This window comes from Carcharodon carcharias, chromosome 5 (assembly GCF_017639515.1).
Source record: "Carcharodon carcharias isolate sCarCar2 chromosome 5, sCarCar2.pri, whole genome shotgun sequence".
Taxonomy (NCBI): domain Eukaryota; kingdom Metazoa; phylum Chordata; class Chondrichthyes; order Lamniformes; family Lamnidae; genus Carcharodon; species Carcharodon carcharias.
Genome location: NC_054471.1, coordinates 138,901,963 through 138,922,654, shown reverse-complemented (window position 1 = coordinate 138,922,654; position 20,692 = coordinate 138,901,963). Strand labels below are relative to the sequence as shown.

Genomic DNA, 20,692 nt, shown 5'->3' with positions numbered 1-20,692 from the left:
TCCGTTGTGACTGAGGTTAAGGAAAATTTAACTCTCCTTGTCCTTCTTGACCTGCCTGCAGTCTTTGACATGGTTGATCACACCATCCTCCAATGTTTCTCCATTGTCATCCAACTGAGTGGAACAGTACTTTCCTTGTTCTATTCTTATCTATCTAATCGTAACTGGAGTATCACTCGCAATGTCTTCTCTTGTTGCCCATGTACAGCTACCTCTGGTATCCCCCAAGAATCCATTCTTGGCTACCTTCTATTTCTCATCTACATGCTACCCCGCAGCAACGTCATCAAAAGCACAATGTTAGTTTTCAAACTTTCACTGACAAAACCCAGCACTACCTCACTACTAACTCTCACAACTCCTCCAGTACTACTAAATTATCTGACTGCTTATCTGACATCCAGTACTGGATAAGCAGAAATTTCTTCCAACTAAATGTTAGGAAGACTGCAACCATTTTTTCATATTCACCCATGGGACGTGGGCATTGCTGGCTAGGCCTAATTGCCCTTGAGAATGTGGTGGTGAGCTGCCTTCTGGAACTGCTGCAGTCCATGTTGTATGGGAACACCCACAGTGCTGTTAGAAAGGGAATTCCAGGATTTTGAACCAACGACAGTGAAGGAAGAGTGATATAGTTCCAAGTCAGGATGGTGTATGACTTGGAGGGGGATTTGCAGGTGGTAGTGTTCCCATGCATTTGCCGCCCTTGTCCTTCTAGGTGGTAGAGGTCGCAGGTTTGGAAGGGGCTCCTGAAGGAGCCTTGATGTGTTGCTGCAGTGAATCTTGTAGCTGGTGCACACTACTGCCACTGTACAACAGTGGTGAAGGGAGTGAATCTTGAAGGTGGTAGATGGAGTGCCAATCAAGCAGGCTACTTTGTTGTAGGTGGCGCTGAGCTTCTTGAATGTTGTTGGAGCTGCACTCATCCAGGCAACTGGAGAGTATTCCATCACACTCTCAACTTGTGCCTTTTAAATGGTGGACAGGCTTTGGGGTAAAGAGGTGAGTTACACTCCATAGAATTGCCAGCCTCTATCCTGATCTTGTAGCCACAGCATTTATATGGCTGGTCCAGTTGAGTTTCGGGTCAACTGTAACCCCCCAGGATATTGATAGCGGAGGATTCAGTGGTGGTAATGTCATTGAATGTCAACGGGAGATAGTTAAATTCTCTCTTCTTGGAAATGGTCATTGCCTGGCACTTGTATGGCATGAGTTACTTGCCACTTATCAGCTCAAGCCTGAAGATTGTCCAATTCTTGCTGCATATGGGCACAGACTGCTTCAGTATCTGAACAGTAGTGAATGGTGCTTAATATTGTGCAATCATCAGCAAATATTTTCTTCAGTCCCTGCTCCAAACTCTGCTCCCTAACTACTGATTCCATTCCTCTCACTAGGCAACTGTCTGCTAAAGCAGACTGTTCACAGCGTTGTTGTCATAGTTGACCCTGAGATGAGATTCCGATCACTAAGACCACCTCTTTCCATCTCCATAATATCACCCGACTTCACCTCCACTTCAGCTCATCTGCTTCTGTAATCCTCGATTGCACCTTCGTTATCTCTCAATTTAACTAATCCAACCCACTTCTGGCTGGCCTCCCACATACTTCCCTCCATTATGTTAAGGTCATCCAAAACTCTGGTGCCCCTGTCCTTACTCACATTAACTCCCAATCACATATTACACCCATGCTTGCTGATCTACATTGACTCCCAGCCAAACAATGCCTTGATTCTAAAGTTTGCAGGCCCTTTTTCAAATCCCTCCACAGCCTTGCCCCTCCCTATCTCGAATCTCCTCCAGCCCCACAACTCTCTGATATATCTTTGCTGACCTAAATCTGGCCACTTGAGCATCCCTGATTTTAATTGTTCCATGGTAGCCATGACTTCAATTGCTAAGCTCTGAAATTCCCTCCCTAAACCACTCATTCTCTCTACTCTGTTTTTCCTTTAAGACGGTTCTTAAAATTTACCTCTGTGATCATGCTTTTGGCCATTTGCCCTAATATTGCCTTATGTGGCTCAGTGTCTAATTTTGTTTTTTAACGCTCCTATGAAGCGTCTTGTTGTACTTTATTACATTAAAGACACTATATAACTTGTTGTTATGAACATTACAGTCCTGCTCAAACTTACTCAATATCCACTCAAGCATATTTCAAACAGGATTCCTGGATAGCAATTAGGACCAGGTACTTTGGGCAGTCCACAGCCACCCTATCAAAAAAGAGCCCTGAGGCCAGCTATAGTACTCATCCTGCCAAATCCTGATCAAATCTAGCACATTTCAAGTTTATTTAGAGCTCAGTCACTCAGTCACTGCCTTCATTAATTGGGTTATTGAGGGAATCTAAAGATACACCTATGCGCAGAATAGGAAGTGAAACAAGAAATGAGTCACATGGATGCATCTTTGTGGTAAGCTCAGTTGATAAATATTTATTACATTTAGCTCCAATGTTATGAGCATTTAGGTCAGAGTTTCATTCAACTGTATTGTTATTAAGACTAAACTTGGCAATCCTTCATCACTTGTCGAAATGAAAGAGAAATGTTCTTGAAAGGAAGGAAGGACTCACTAGCTATCTCAGGATATAACAACTTCTCTAGTAATTGCCCTGTTCTCCTTACCTAGAAGGATAAGGCTCACGAGCTAAATCGGATTAGCTCTTTTATCTCTTTTCAACAAAACTAGGAGAAAAACAGCATGGCAACACGCAAGGCAAACCCGCACCTCCAAATCTGACATTCAAACGCCAGCCTCCAATCATGTTCTCAAATATAAGGATGCAATGCTAAACTGTCTACGCAGGTTGCACAGGGAACAATGATGTCCCAGTATATCAGCTTTGGCTGCTCAACAAGAGTACTCATGTTGCACTTGCTTCTATAATGAAAAAACTGATCAGATTTACAGATACTTTTTGTCATTTATAATCCTTTATATTACTAGTGAATAAGCCCTGATGTCCATCAACTACAACATTTCCTACATCTGTCCTTCACAACTCAGGTACACTAAAGCTGCGTCATTAAACAAATGAGGACCGCCCACAGCAAAGAATCAGAATGTACTCTTTCATTTATATAAACTGTTTCACCTCAAAGTCAGACTTGATTAGATGAAAGTTGGTATTCTACCAACAATACAGAATCTGAATGAAATGTGTTGGGTGTCATCCCAATTCCTAATTTTACATTGATTTAACACTGACCAAAGTACAGGCCAACTGGTCCAAAATGACACGACCACACTGAGGCAGTAGGTACACTCAAAATAGATTAAAGATGGGACGAATTATTTGGTCCATCATATCTCATACTAAAACAAGTTGAGAACTCTTCCATCATAGTATCCAACTGTTTCTTGAATGACTCCATGGTTTTGTCTCTATTACCAGATCTGAAGCCCATTACATGAGAACTTCCTAAAATTTACATTTCAATAATCTTATTCCATCCCCCTTTGTGCCATGATTTAACTTGAGGTCGTATTTCAGATTTACTTTTATTCGTATTTAACATAGACACATAGAAAGTAGGAGGGTACTCCTGTGCTCTCCCCATACCCCTTGATGCCTTTAGAGTCCAGAAATCTATCTATTTCCATCTTGAATATATTCAGCAACTTGGCCTCCACAGCCTTCTGTGGTAGAGAATTCCACAGGTTCACCACCCTTTGAGTGCAGAAGTTTCTACTCATCTGAGTTCTAAATGGTCTACCCCGTACCCTGAGACTGTGACCCCTTGTTCTAAAGCTGCCCCCGAGCCAGAGGAAATATTGTTCCTGTATCCAGTTGGTGCATCACTGTCAGAATTTTATGTTTTAATAAGATCTCCTCCCATTCTTCTAAACTCCAGTGAATACAGGCCTAGTTGGCCCAATCTCTCCTCATGCAACAATCCTGCCATCCCAGGAATCAGCCTGGTGAACCTTTGCTGCACTCCCTTTTTGGCAAGTATATTCTTTCTTAGGTGAGGAGACCAAAACTGCACACAATACTCCAGATGTGGTCTCACCAAGGCCCTGTACAGCTGCAGGAAGACACCATTGCTCCTGTACTCAAGTTCTCTTGCAATGAAGGCCTTCTTAACTGCTTGCTGCACCTGCATGCTTGCTTTCAGTGACTGGAGTACAAGGACACTCAGGTCCCTTTGTACATCAACATTTCCCAATCAATCATCATTTAAATAATACTTTGCCATTCTGTTTTTTCCTGCCAAAGTGGATAATTTCACACTTATCCACGTTATACTCCATCTCCATCTGTACTTGCCCACTCACTCAACCTGTCTAAATCGCCTTGAAGCCTCTTAACACCCTCCTCATCGCTTACATTCCCACCAAGTTCTGTGTTGTCAGCAAACTTGGAAATATTACATTTGGTTCCCAAATCCAAATCATTGATATATATTGTGAATAGCTGGGGCCCAAGCACTGATCCCTGTGATACCCCACTAGTCACCGTCTGCCGCTCCGAAAAAGAGCCATTTATTCCTACTCTCTGTTTCCTGTCTGCTAACCAATTCTCAATCCATGTCAATGTATTACCCTCAGTCCCATGTGCTTTAATTTTACACACTAACCTCTTATGTGGGACTTTATCAAAGCTTTCTGAAAATCCAAATACACCACATACAGTGGCTCTCCCTTATCAATTCTGCTAGTTACGTCCGCAAAAAACTCCAATAGGTTTGTCAAACATGATTTCCCTTTCTCGAATCCATGTTGACTTTGTCTAATCCCATTGATATTTTCCAAGTGTCCTGTTATCATATCCTTTATAATACTCTAGCATTAGGCTAACCGGACTGTAATCGCTGTTTTCTCCCTCCCTCCTTTTTTAAATAGCGGGGTTACAATTGCTACCCTCAAATCTGCTAGGACTGTTCCAGAATCTATGGAATTTTGGAAGATGACACCCAACGCATCCACTATTTCCATGGCCACCTCCGGGATGCAGATTATCAGGCCCAGACGATTTATTGGATTTCAGTTCCATTAATTTCTCCAGCATTAGTGTTTTAGTAAGACTAATTTGCTTCAATTTCTCTATCTCGCTAGACCCTTGGTTCCACAGCATTTCTGGGAAGTTATTTGTGTCTTCCTCCATGAAGACAGAACTAAGTAGTTGTTTAACTGCTTCATCATTTCCTTGCTCTCTATTATAAATTCTCCAGTTTCAGACTGTAAGAGACCTACATTTGTCTTCACTAATCTTTTTCTTCTTACATACTTATAGAAGCTTTTACAATCTGCTTTTATGTTCCTTATAAGTTTACTCTCATACTCTATTTTTCCCCTCTAGATCAATCTCTTGGTCCTCCTTTGCTGAATTCTGAACAATTCCCAATCCTCAGGCTTGCTACTTTTATGTGCAACTTTATATGACTCCTCTTTGGATCTAATACTATCCTTGATTTCTTTTGTTAGTCATGGCTGGGCTGATTTTCCTGTTGTGTTTTTGTGCCAGAAAGGAATGTATAACTGTTGCAATGCATACATTCATTCCTTAAATATTAGCCATTGTCTATCCACAATTAACATTTTTACATATCTTTTTTTGTACTATGGCCCTATTTGCTGCTAGCCCTTGTTTCCTCTGCCTTCTACTTTTGCTTTCTACTTTTCTGTCTTTCATGTTCCACAATCTATCTTTGCCAGCTCATGCCTCATAACTTCATAGTTTTCTTTGTTAAGACTTATAACCCTAGTTTCATATCGGACTACTTCGCTTTCCATCCTAATGAAGAATTCTGTCAAGTTATGGTCACTATTCCTTAAAGGACCCCGCACAACAACATTATTAATTAACCCTTTCTCATTGCACAAAACCAAATCCAGGATAGCCTGTTCCCTAGTCGGTTCCTCGGCTTGAAAAAATATCTTGCACACGCTGCAGGAATTCATCCATCACACTATTATTGCCAATTTGACTTGCCCAGTCTATATGTAAATTAAAGTCAGCCATGATCATCCTTGTTACAAACACTTCTAATTTCCTGTTTAATTCTGTCCCCTAACTTATCATTATTGTTTGGAACCCTATAGACAACTCCCACCAATGTTTTCTGCCCCCTGTTGCTTCTTAACTCCAACCAGACTGACTCTACATCTAGGTTTTCTGAGCCAATATCCTCTCTCACTATCACACTGATTTCACCCTTAACTAACAACGCCATGCCACCTCCTTTTCCTTTTTGCCTGTCTGTACTAAATATCGAATATCCTTGGGTATTCAGTTCCCAGTCTTGGTCACCGTCCAGCCATGTCTCCGTAATCTCAATTATATCGTATCCATTTACATCTGCTTGCACTGTTAATTCATCTACCTTATTGAGAATGCTCTGTGCATTCAGATACAGTGCATTTAGACTTGTATTTTTTTAAACTTTTTACACATTTTTTTGTACTATGGCCCTATTTGCTGCTATCCCTTGTTTCCTCTGCATTTCACTTTTGCTTTTTACTTTTCTGTCATTCATTCCTATCTTTGTTTCCCTCTCTTGTGTCTCCCTGCTCAGGTTCCTACCCCCCTGCCAAACTAGTTTAAACCCTCCCCCACAGTACTAGCCAATACCCCAGCGAGGACATTGGTCCCAATCCGGCTGGGATGCAACCCGTCCAGCTTTTACAGGTCCCATCTTCCCCAGGATCAGTCCCAATGCCTCAGGAATCTAAATCCCTCCCTCCTACACCATCTCTCCAGACATGCATTCATCTGGTCTATTCTCCTATTCCTGATTTCACAAGCACTTGGCACTGGGAGAAATCCTGAGATTACCATCTTTGAGTTTTTGTTTTTTAATTTATTTCTTAGCTCCCCACTCCCTATATTCTGCTTTCAGGACCTCATCCCTCTTTTAACTTATGTAGTTGGTACCAATATGGACCACAACCTCTGGCTGTTCACCCTCCCCCTTCAGAATGTCCTGCAACTGCTCAGTGACATCCCTGACCCTGGCACCATGGAGGCAACCTACCATCCTGGTGTAACATCTGCGGCCACAGAAACATCTATCCGTTCCCCTTATGAAAGAATCTCCTATCACTATTGCTCTCCTACACTTCCTCCACCCCACGCCTCCACCCTTGTGAAGCTGAGCCACCCGTGGTGCCAAGGACTTGGGTCTTGCTGCATTCCCCTGAGAAACCATCTCCCCCAACAGTACCCAAAACAAAAAATCTGCTCGAGAGGGAGATGGACTCAGGGGGCTCCTGCACTACCTGCCTAGTGCTTTTATTCTGTCGGACGGTCACCCATTCCCTTTCTGCTTGTGTGCTCTTGACCTGCAGTGTGACCACCTCACGTACGTGAGGTGGTCACACTGCAGGTAAAGAGTCCACAAAGATCTCATCCTTGCAGATGCTCCACAGTGACTCCAAGAGCAGCTCCAAAACACAGATTTCAAGTAGCTGCAGCTGGAGACACTTCCTGTACACATGATCGCCCTGCACACTGGAAGTGTCCCTGACTTCCCACATTGCACAGGAGGATGATTGCAGTTGGCCAAGCAGCCCTCCCACAGCTTACCCTTAAATTATTCCCTTTACTTATACTTTCTCTGGTTTGGAGAATATTAAGGACAGAAGATATATTAACCAGGCCCTACTTACCAAGGCCACAGCTCTTCTTACTGAGGAAAGGTAGAAAATGAAAGGATTGCCTCTTTCCCTCTTCACCAAACTCCCTCTCTCACCAAACTCCAACTGAAGCACTCTAATGCAGCCCAAAGCAGCACTCCAGTACAGATAAAAGCATCACTATACATTGATTTTATGCTATCTGAATCTAGCTTCTGAAAATTTGTTTAAAACAGTGAACTAATTTTCTAGCTGCAGCTGCAAGCAGAGCCTTTTTAACCCCTGTTTTAAAGCGGGACTAAAACTCACCTTCTCCCAACCCATTGAGCAACTTTTAGTTAGTTGCTAAATTAAAGAAAGATTTGACTTTAGATAGAAATTAAACCTTAAAAGCCCTTCTCTCACCAAACTCCAACTGAAGCACTCTATTGAGCCCAAAGCAGCACTCCAATGCTATATCTTATATTCCAGCCCATCAATCGCACATTTATAGTAGCCAATAAAATCTGAATGAAAACACAATTCTGGGTCCCATAAAAACATTGCAAATATTTAAAACTCAAATTTGAACAAAATCTTACTTACCAATATGCTTCTGAGTGTTAGAGGTAGAAACTCTCTATTGACTTTACTTTTAATCCATAGTATAACTTGGAGGATTGACAGAAGTTAGCAATGTCTAAAAAAAACACAGCAGCTAGCAACTGGGATGTCCCAAACTCCCCTTTCTCTCTTCAAGTGGGTCTGGGCAAATCCAGAAAACTAAGTTATTTTTCTGCACTGATGCTGAATTCATGACTGCCATCAATAATAAAGCTAGCAGCCCGAGTCAGAGGTAGCAATCTTACTTCTGAAACAGGAGGCCATGAATTCAAGCCCCATTTCAAGGGCTTGAGTCCATAATCTAGCTTGATTCATCAGTACAATATTCAAGGAGTACCACATTGTTAAAGATGCTATTTTTCGAATGTGATATTGAAATATTGTCCTGTCAGCTGTTCAGGCAGATAACAAAGTTGGCACCATTTGAAGAGAAGGTAAGTTATCTTGATATCCAACTGTGGTTGGACATATTTCTGGAGGTTTCATCACATGATCTCCCACCTCCAGCCACCCCTTAATCACCCAAAATGTCCCGCTCCTCATGGCACACTGACATCCCACATCAATTGCAAAGAGAACTAACACTTTGTTATCTGATTGGTTGGTTCTTCACTCATCAGTCAACCAACTTTCTCAACTCAAGTATTTTTATAACTAATACACATGAAGTTCAAAGCAAATTTTTTTAAAAACAATTTTTTTCTCCCTGGTTGCCTGCTGCAGTGACCTGGAGATCTATAGAAAACACAGAAAATAGGAGCAGGAGTAGGCCATTCGGCCCTTCGAGCCTGCTCCGCCATTCATTATGATCATGGCTGATCATCCAACTCAATAACCTGCTACTACTTTCTCCTCATATCCTTTGATCCCTTTCACCACAAGAGCTATTTCTAGCTCCTTCTTGAAAACATACAATGTTTTGGTCTCAACTACTTTCTAAGGTAGCGAATTCCACAGACTCACCACCCTCTGGGTGAAGAAATTTCTCCTTATCTCAGTCCTAAATGGTCTGCCCTGTATCCTCAGATAGTGACCCCTGGTTCTGGACTCTCCCACCATTGGACACGTCCTTCCTCTATCTACCCTGTCTAGTCCTGTTAGAATTTTATAGGTTTCTATGAGATTCCCCCCTCATTCTTCTGAACTCCAGCGAATATAATCCTAACCGACTCAATCTTTCCTCATATGTCAGTCCCACAATCCCAGGAATCAGTCTGGTAAACCTTCACTGCGCTCTCTCTATAGCAAGAACATCCTTCCTCAGATAAGGAGAACAAAACTGCACACAATATTCCAAGTGTGGTCTCACCAAGGCCCTGTATAATTGCAGCAAGATATCCCTGCTCCTGTACTCGAATCCTCTCTCTATGAAGGCCAACATACCATTTTCCTTCTTTACCACCTGCTGTACCTGCATGCTTCCCTTCAGCGACTGGTGTACGGGGACACCCTCTCCCAATTTATAGCCATTCAGATAATAATCTGCCTTCCTGTTTTTGCTACCAAAGTGGATAACCTCACATTTATTCACATTATACTGCATCTGCCATGCATTTGCCCACTCACTCAGCTTGTCCAAATCACACTGAAGCATCTCTGCATCCTCACAGCTCAACCTCCCACCCAGCTTTGTCTCATCTGCAAATTTGGAGATATTACATTTCGTTCCCTCATCTAAATCATTAATATATATTGTGAATAGGGTCCCAGCACCGATCCCTGCGGTACCCCGCTAGTCACTGCCTGCCATTCAGAACAAAGACCTGTTTATTCCTACTCTTTGTTTCCTGTCTGCCAACTAGTTTTCTATCCTGCTGAGTTTTTCCAGGTATTTTTATTTTTGTTTCAGTTTTCTATCCATCTCAATACACTACCCCCAATCCCATGCGCTTTAATTTTATACATTAATCTGTTATGTGGGACTTTGTTGAAAGCCTTCTGAAAGTCCAAACAAACCACATCCACTGGCTCCCCCTCATCAATTCTACTAGTTACATCCTCGAAAAATTCCAGTAGGTTTGTCAAGCATGATTTCCCTTTCGTAAAGCCATGCTGACTCTGTCTGATACTGCCACTGATTTCTAAGTGCTCAGCTATTAAATAAAATAAATATAATTATCTTTAATTCCTGGAGGCTCCACAACAATCCAGGAGATTTGACAATACTACACAAGTCAAAAATATCAGAGGCCTAATCCATCTGCCACCTACCCAGCTGATGAATGACCTGTGGTAATCCTGAATTAAAGACAACTTTAAATATTAAATAAAAAATAAAACATGATGATGTCAACTTCTGACAATGCTGACTTTTTTTATACATATTTGCACTGTGCAGGGAATAAAATTCTGAGAATGCACCATAACAGCTGATTAAATGCTACTAAAGCTGAGTTTTACATTTTTGTTTGCGCAATTACAGGTAACAATGAAACAACTCCCTAAAGACAGAAACACGTGCTTTAGAAAAACAAGACAAAAATCTACCAACTAGGCTGAGATGCCATCCTCTCCATGTAGTCCATGGCAAACTCCACAGCATCGGTTCTTTCAGGAAACAGTACACAGAACATAGCCAATACTCCCAGGTTGTTGCCATAGATTTCATTCCAACGGGCACTAAAATGTTTAGGATCCCAAGGAGGCAGATATTCCTTTGGACTTGATAACATGATCTGTCCTGCGTCCCGAATTCTATTTGCAATGTGCCGGTGAGTGCCTCTTGCCTTGAGCCGCAGATCCTCCACATCTCCTTTAGAGAAGTACAGCATGGGATGACCATCATAATTCCCATTCATAAAGTGGATGGTACCACCAGATTTTTCATTTACAGTGAATGCTAACAGGGAGCAAAACAAATTTATGAAAAATACGACTGGTACTCCATGTGTGTATGTCTTCATTGTGGCATCAGATCCCCAAAACCGACTTCCGACCAAATCATCTTCAATAGCTCTGAAAAAGAAAAGTACTTGTCACAAAACAAAATTGATGCTACAAGTCCCTGTAGATGGACATTGGCAAAGGGCAGGATTAGGCACAGTTGCAATGTCACCCATGTTATAATAGCCCTGCCAACGTTCATTGCCATGATTCAGTTATGAGCAAAATACCAGGGATGAGCTGGCATCTATGGCAGGTTATCTAGTATGCATCAGTGGCTTCACAAGAGCAAGGAAGAAAACGGTGGGCATTGGGAGAGGAAAAAACCATAGCTCTGCCACTGCACAGAAACCTCGCACAATTAAGTCAAACATTAAAAGCAGTTTTATTGAAGATTTGATACAAAAACCGATTAGTTGTTGATTTGCACTGAAATTTACTGCTTATTATAGTCATACTAGCCATCTACTTACAGTCAGCCTCCTTTAAGTCTAACTGTGCCGTAGCACCAGAGATGTGAAGATCAGTGAGAGCCCTGAGCAGGATGGATAACCACAATTGAACATAGCTCATGGACTTTGACTCCAACTTGTACACATTATAATCCGACAAAGTCCATCTGTCTCAGCTAGTGCTGCTCATTATTATTCTTTAGTTTGGTCTGGTACGGTACATTTTTAAAAATCTCACACAAATGAATTGGAGGCTCTCTAAAATTAAACTATTGCAGAGATCACAGCCAAACTGAAATTCTTCAATCACATCACCATCAATGAATTTACGGTAATATTTTTTTTTACGGCTGGCTATGTGTATTTAACAGTGTTAATTCAGAAGGTCATTAATGCAGACACCAATTAACAACTTTATAGTTAATGGTCAGAAGTAAATTTTGAGATCTTCTAATTTTTAATAAAATAATGCATAATGTGAAAAAGCAGATCCTATGTTTTAAAAAGAGAATGCTATTGTGGTGGAATAAATTATTTACATCCTTTGCCTTCTAGAAACTAACACTCCCAGCATTGAGAAGTAATTTTATATTGAAGATCAGCACTAATATTTGCACTGGATCTGGTCAGAGTGTGTCTGTACAATGCAGCAGAACCAAGCACATTATTACATGATGCTTTAGAGTCTTGACTCTCTAAACCTATGCTTGTGGAGAGCAGAGCAAAACTCAGTTCATAATGGTTCATGAATCAAATCAAATGACATGTTTACCATAAGCTGCACTGTTTTCCAATGAATACATTGATGGGTTTTGGTGATGATATCCATGAACGGCAGAGAAGATTCAGAATGAGACTATTCGTCTCACCAAGCATTGGTGTAGGACGCATGCTGTCACTTCCCCAACAGTTCCAGAGATTCTGGCCTGGATTCTCACTGAGTTGGGATTACTTGGGAGCCCTTTAAAAATGGTAGCCAGGACCCGATTCCAGGATTCCTGTCCTCATTCTAGGGGTTTCCAAATTTCAACAGGACCTTGAAAGGGTGAGGGCTGATTTGGATCAAAAGCTCGCACCCTGCATTCCCGACCTGGCCTGCTCCATTGCAGGGCTAGGCATGTCCTAGGACTACGCAATTTTCATGGATTTGTGGTTCACGGCCCCTCAAGAGGGGATGTGAACCATATTCTGCATGATGGGCACTTTTAAAAGGTAAGTTCAAAAGGCCCTCCTCATGCCCATGTTATGCTATGATCCCAAACACCCCTGTGGCCCCTCATGCCCCTTATGTCAACCTATATCCATCAACGCCACCCCCATGACCCCTCATGCCCCTATATCAAGCTCTGAATCCCCACCCACCACCCATGGGTCCTCATGTCTCTTAAGCCAAGTTATGCCCCTCCACACATTACCATGACCTCTCATGCTCCCCATGCCAAGCTATGCCCCTCCACTCTGGCTCCATACAGTGTATAGTGGGCAAATGGGCATGGGTGTGCCACAGCTTGGCATGGGGGGCATGAGGGCCATTGGGGTGGGCAGGGGACATGAGATGGCATGGGTAGGGCAAGGGGAGTGGAAGGCCTTTCTATTTTAACTGGGATGAAGTCCCACAGCACTTAGGTGTGCCTTTTAAACAACCTCGCCTCTGCACCCAGCAGCCTGTGGCTGCCTCTGTACTTTTCCCAGGCTCGGCTGAGCCGACAACAGCCTGCATCTGCACTCCCCAACAATGAAAATTCTGTCCTTACGGGCGCTTTTTCCTGAGGTGGGTGGCCTGAGCCAGGAAATTTCCCCACTCCCATTGCATGTCTTGAGGATGAAAATCCAGGCCTCTAGGGCAGAATGAAGGAATGCATTCCAGAAAGTACAGATTTGCACTCATCTTTCCTAACATTTAATCCAAGCATCACCAGAAACTGAATTGGAGTAGCCTTATAAATACTGTGGCTAAAGAGCAGATCAGAGGCTGGGAATGGTGGTCATCTTCCAAAATTCTATAGACTCTAGAGCAGTTCCTACAGATCACAGAAGGCAAATGTAACCCCACTACTTAAAAAAGTTGGAAGAGAAAAAATACAGGATTACAGACCAGTAAACGTAACATCAGTAGTGGGGAAAATGTGAGAGTCTTTTATAACAGATGTGTTAGCAGAACACTTGGGAAGAATTAACAGAATTAGACAAAATCAGCATGGGTTTATGAAAGGGAGATCATGCTTAACTAATCTACTGGAGTTTTTTGAGGATGTAACTAGTAGAATAGATAAAGGAGAACCAGTGGATGTGGTGTATTTGGATTTCAAGAAGGCTTTGATAAAAGTCCCACATAAGAGGCTAGTGGGCAAAATGAAAGCACATAGGATCGGGAGTAATACAATGGGATAAAAACAAAAAACTGCGGATGCTGGAAATCCAAAACAAAAACAGAATTACTTGGAAAAACTCAGCAGGTCTGGCAGCATTGGCGGAGAAGAAAAGAGTTGACATTTCGAGTCCTCATGACCCTTCAACAGAACTGAGTGAATCTTAGGAAAGGGACGAAATATAAGCTAGTTTAAGGGGGGTTGGGGGGTGTGGGAGGAGAGAAGTGGTGGGGGGGGGGGTGGTGTGGTTGTAGGGACAAGCAAGCAGTGATAGGAGCAGATAATCAAAAGATGTCACAGACAAAAGAATAAAAGAACACAGAGGTGTTGAAGGTAGTGATATTATCTAAATGAATGTGCTAATTAAGAATGGATTGTAGGGCACTCAAGGTACAGCTCTAGTGGGGGTGGGGTGGAAAGACTAGCGGAGCATAAAAGATTTAAAAATAATGGAACTAGGAGGGAAAAGAAAAATCTATATAAATTATTGGAAAAAACAAAAGGAAGGGGGAAGAAACAGAAAGGGGGTGGGGATGGAGGAGGGAGTTCAAGATCTAAAGTTGTTGAATTCAATATTCAGTCCGGACGGCTGTAAAGTGCCTAGTCGGAAGATGAGGTGCTGTTCCTCCAGCGATACACTGGCATGGATTGAGAATTGGCTGACAGGCTGGAAACAGAGAGTGGGAATAAATGGGTCTTTTTCTGGATGGCAGGCAGTGACTCGTGGTGTACCACAGGGATCAGTGCTTAGGCCCCAGTTATTCAAGGTATATATAAATGACTCGGATGAGGAAATCAAATGCAATATTTCCAAGTTTGTTGATGACACAAAACTGGGCAGGGTTGTGAGTTGTGAGGAGAATGCAAGGAGGCTTCAGGGTGATTTAGACAAGTTATGTGCGTGGGCAAACACATGGCGGATGCAGTATAATATGGATAAATGTGAAGTTATACGCTTTGATATGAAAAACTGAAAGGCAGTGTATTATTTAAGTGGTGATATATGGGGAAATGTGGATGTACAAAGGGATCTGGGGGTCCTTGTACACCAGTCAATGAAAGTAAACAGTCTGGTGCAGCAAGCAATTAAGAAGGCAAATGTTGGCCTTCATTGCAAGAGGATTTGAGTTCCAAAGTAGGGATGTCTTACTGCAGTTATACAAAGCATTGGTGAGACCACACCTGGACTATTGCATGCAGTTTTGGTCTCCCTACCTAAAAAAGGGTATACCTCCATAGAGGGAGCGCAGTGGAGGTTCACTATAGAGGCTGATACCAGGGGTGGCAGGACTGCCATACGAGGAGAGATTGGTTAGACTGGGCCTGTATTCACTAGAATTTAGAAGAATGAGGTGGGATCTGGTTGAAACGTATAAAATTCTAACAGGGCTAGACAGAGTAGGTGTAGGGATGATGTTTTCCCTGGTTGGGGAATCTAGAACCAGGGCCTCAGTCTCAGGATATGGGATAGGCCATTTAGGGCTGAGATGAGGAAAAATTTCTTCACTCAGAGGGTGGTCAACCTGTGGAATTCTCTACCACAGAAGGCTGTGGAGGCTGGGTCACTGAGTATATTCAAGAAAGAAATTGATACATTTTTGGATATTAGGGGCATCAAGGGGTATGGAGAGAAAGCGGGAATATGGCGTCGAGATAGAGGATCAGCCATGGGCATACTGAATGGCGAAGCAGGCTCCAAGGGCCAAATGGCCTACTGCTGCTCTTAGTTTCTACGTTTCTATGAATCCTGCGGCAAGTAACTCACCTCCTGACTGCCCAAAGCCTGTCCACCATCTACAAGGCACAAGTTCAGGAGTGTGATGGAATACCCCCTACTTGCCTGGATGAGTGCAGCTCCAACAGCACTCAGGAATCTTTGTACCATCCAGGACAAAGCAGTCTGTTTGATTGGCACCCCATCCACAAACATTCACTCTCTCTACCACCGACGAACAGTGTCAGCAGTGTGTACAATCTACAAGGTGCACTGCAGAAACTCACCTAGGCTCCTTCGACAGCACTATCCAAACACACGACCACTACCATTTAGAAGGACAAGGGCAGCAGACACATGGGAACACCACCATGAGAAGGTTCACACTGCTGCCATTGTACATTGGTGGTGGAGAGAGTGAACGTTTGTGGATGGGGGGCTACTCAAACGGACTGCTTTATCCTGGATGGTACAAAGATTCCTGAGTGTTGTTGGACCTGCATTCATCCAGGCCAGTGGGGAGTATTCCATCACACTCCTGACCTGGCATTGTAGATGCTGGACAGGCTCTGGGGAGTCAGGAGGTGAGTTACTCGTCACACTATTCCTAGCCTCTGACCTGCTCTTGTGGCCACAGTATTTATATGGCTAGTCCAGTTCAGTTTCTGGTCAATAGTAAACCCAGGATGTTGATGAGGGGATTCAGTGACGCTGATGCCATTGAATGTCAAGGGGTGATGATAAGATTCTCTCTTGTTGGAGCTGATCATTGCCTGGCACTTGTGTGGCGCGAATGTTACTTGCCACTTATCAAACCAAGTTTGGATATTGTCCAGATCTTGCTGCATTTGGACACAGACTGCTTCAGTATCAGAGGAGTCACGAATGGTGCTGAACATTATGTAATCATCAGCAAACATCCCAACTTCTGACCTTATGATGGAAGGAAGGTCATTGATGAAGCAGCTGAAGATGGCTGTGCCTAGGACACTACCCTGAGGAATTCCTGCAGCGATGTCCTGGAACTGAAATGATGCACCTCCAACAACCACAAAAATAATCCTTTATGTTAGGTATGACTCCAGCAGACAGTATACCCTGATTCCCATTGACTCCAGTTTTGTTAGGGCTCCCTGATGCCAAACCCCGTCAAATGCTGCCTTGATGTCAGGTGTAGTCACTCCCACCTCACCTTGGGAGTTCAGCTCTTTTGTCCTTGTTTGAACCAAGGCTGTAATGAGGTCAGGGGCTGAGTGGCCCTGGCAGAACCCAAACTGAGTATCAATGAGCAAGTTATTGCTAAGCAAGAGCTGCTTGATAGCACTATTGATGACCCCTTCCATCACTTTACTGATAATCAAGAGTAGACTAATGGGGTGGTAATTTACCAGGTTGGATTTGTCCTGCTTTTTTTTTACAGGACACACCTGGGCATTTTCCCACATAGCCAGGTAAATGCCAGCGTTGTAGCTATACTGGAACAGCTTGTCTGGGGGCGGGGCATGTTCTGGAGCACAAGTATGCAGTACTATTGCTGGAATATTGTCAGGGCACATAGCCTTTTCAGTATCCAGAGCCTTCAGCCATATCTTGATATCACGTGGAGTGAATCAAATTGGCTGAAGGCTGGCATCTGTGATGCTGGGGACCTTCAGAGGCCGAAATGGATCATCCACTTGGCACTTGCACAATCTGGCCCTTTTCATTTGCCCTTAAATTAGGTTTCCATCATTCCAATGCCAAATGCTGGTCATCATGGACGTACACATTTCAAAATAAATGTAATTATTCCCATGAACCTTCTTAACTGTAGTTTTCTGTCACATTTGATGAATATCTTTGCCATCTGTTTATTTACAGGTTGATCTGTGCTAACTTCTGTATGCAATTTACATCAAAAGTAACCAGACTGTTTTCCAATCCAGTAGTAGCTGGATGTTTTGCAGTATATATGTATAAAATTAGGTAATTTCGTGATTCGGCAGTCTCAGCATGAAGCCCCATGTCAGCTAGGAATGCATGTCAGGAATTCAGGTGGGGAGTTCAACGAACTGTGCAGAATTTCCATACATTAATCTTAAGGGATGGAGAATCCTGCATGGGCCCACCAACCTCTACATCTGAATCCCCAGTACATGGTTCTGGCACCAAAGATTCAAATTACGGTTGTAACTTTACTAAATCTACCCTCATATGGAAAACTGCCTTAACAACAGAGGGAACATTTCCAATCATGTGAAAATTATAAATCATAATTTTTCACATTTACTGTTGTACTTTGGGAATTTGTATTTTTGGAAACAAAACAAAAAGTATACTTTACAAAACTGAACATTAAGTAGATGTAAGAATAATACAAATCTATGTCCGTACTGTGCCTTTAACATAGAAAACCATCCCAAGTGCTTCACAGAAATATGGAAGCTAAGCCAAAGAAAGTGATATTAGGAGTGATAAACAAAAGCTGGTCAAAGAATTAGGTTTTAAGAAATGGCTTGAAGGAGAAGGAAGTGGAGGGCTTTAGAAAGGAATAGGGCCTCAGCAGCTAAAAATATGACAGCCAATAATGGGAGAGAAGAGAGGAGAGATCTATAAGAGGCCTGATGGAAGAGTTCTAGGGTGAAGGAAATCACAGAAATAGGGAAGTTAGGGGGAAGTGATGAACCCAGAGAGAGATAGCTAAGGATGAAGTTGAAAGATTCAGATTTAGTGGACGCAACACGCAAAATGGCTAACAAATGCAAAGCAGCAATCAACAAAACTGTTAGAATTTTGAAATATATAGTCAACCAAAACAACTGAATACAAGTCAAAGGAAGTCACAATGAAACCAAGTCTTGGGAACTGCATCCATTTCTGGTCGCCAAACATCCAAGTACTAGAGATAAAAACAAAAAAACTGCGGATGCTGGAAATCCAAAACAAAAACAGAATTACCTGGAAAAACTCAGCAGGTCTGGCAGCATCGGCGGAGAAGAAAAGAGTTGACGTTTCGAGTGCTCATGACCCTTCGACAGAACTTGAGTTTGAGTCCAAGAAAGAGTTGAAATATCAACTCTTTCTTGGACTCAAACTCAAGTTCTGTCGAAGGGTCATGAGGACTCGAAACGTCAACTCTTTTCTTCTCCGCCGATGCTGCCAGACCTGCTGAGTTTTTCCAGGTAATTCTGTTTTTATCCAAGTACTAGAGGCAGGGAAGAGCCACACAGGTGATGCCCAAGTCTCAGGTCTCAGTAATAAGGAAGGATTGGTGAAAATCAGCTCTTCAGCCCTGAAAGAAGTCATTTGAGAGGAGTACAAAATGTAATGGTATGGAAAACTTAAATCCAAGTAAATATTAGAAATTAAATTGCGAGAGTTCGAGAAGGGGTAACATGCTTTAAATTAGCAAGTTGAAATTTAGGACATATACCAGGGGGTTATTGTTCGGACTGGTGAACACATGAACCAGATCAGATAGTGTAGAGGAGGAGCATACCCGGGAATCAGTTAAAAGCAAATTAATTGCTGTATTGAGGGGACTTCAGAAAGATGAATTAAGATGGTCTGAACGGTCCTCCTCATCAGTAATTCGCTGATCTAAGGACAAAAATAATAATTACTGGGAGGCAATGTAGGTTAGCAAGGATTAGGGAAATCAACAAATAAAAGATTAGCTAGGAAATAATTTTCAACAAGGTAATATAATAAACAAGCTACCAACAATATATCAACTCTGCCAAAATTTTGCAAAGATACAAGTTCCTCTAAAGCAAACACAATAGAAGCCAGGGAAAGCCAGCATACTAACACCCCAAGGAGGAAAAAGGGTGAAGACAAAATATGAGGATGTGCATCATATTATCAGGTATGGAAAACAGGTCGAGATCACCAAATGCCAAGAGAGGACATGTAATCCAGGTAGGATCACAGAAGAGCCAAATCCTAAAGAATTTGTAAAGAGAGCACATCTTTCCCATGTTCCACCTTCTCCATCAATGCAGCATGTGAAAACTTGGGAGCTCACTCTCTCCCACGCTGAGCCATTCTTCACTGTTTCTCAGGTCAGATTAATGCCCTGCACAACTGCCAGCACTTGCTGCAGCCACAATGTACATCTGCTTTAAGTAGGGTAAGTGGTACCAGCCAGTAATTTTGGACCCCCTGTTGATGCATACAGCGAATGAACACCACGAAGCATAAAGATGGCCTGGTGTCTGCATTACCTTGAACAAGCATGGGTTAGTCGTGCATCGAGACCTCTGTGCCTATTTACATGGGCTATTCAATTTAACTTGGCACAATTTTGAGGTTTATAAGATTGTTATGTTTTGGGATTGTGTCTTTAATATAGTGTAAAATGAAGGGGTCATGTGACCTGTTCTGAAGACTGCCTGGGTGAAGAGGCTGTTAAAGATGAAAGGAAGGCCCACATTGTTTTACTGGGAAGAAGATGCAAGGTATTTACACTTGTAGACAATGGCAACAGCCTGGGTGCTAACAGTGAATATACTGAGAGTCTCCTGGGTCCCAGAAAAGTGTTGAGAATGTCAGATTGTAAACAGTTGTGCTTTAAACTGTCTATTTACTACCAAGATAAAAGACAGTTGGACTCACAAGGACAGCTAATCAGCATTTCCACCTACATACAAGCCCCATGTGATTAATGTTGCCATGGAGATGGGTTTTGAGAAGGGAAGGGTTTCTAAGATATCCCTGAAAACTCACAGACATAGGTGATCTGGGGAGATGGTGGAGTAGTGGCATTGTCACTAGACTAATAGTCCAGAGACCCAGGGTAATGGTGTGGGGCAATACAGAAAGGACAGGCTATGAAATCAAACCATTATGGCAGCAACAGATAGAAAAGATGAGACATGAGAAGTTGAAGTCAGGATTACTGTACTGTCCATTAAAGAGGATAAGTTAACCGTTGACCAATACTCAAACCAATGATGAATGAGATCAATCAATAGCTCTTCAGAACAGCAAACTCATTCAAAAAGGGTTAGAAACTCAAGAAATAAGAAATAAGAAAGCATTGGAACCTGAGAACAGAGTAGCCGAGGCTTAGGAATACATCTAACAAAGCAGA

General features: G+C 42.5%; 1 protein-coding gene across 1 annotated transcript in view; it reads right to left on the bottom strand.

The window, feature by feature from the left end:
- Positions 1-20,692, bottom strand: part of dse (dermatan sulfate epimerase) — a 111,024-nt gene that overhangs the window by 73,227 nt on the left and 17,105 nt on the right. The window contains exon 2 of the mRNA XM_041187942.1: positions 10,688-11,155. Coding sequence (XP_041043876.1) covers positions 10,688-11,103 — 416 coding nt within the window. The 5' untranslated portion in view covers positions 11,104-11,155. The remainder of the gene's footprint in view (positions 1-10,687; positions 11,156-20,692) is intronic.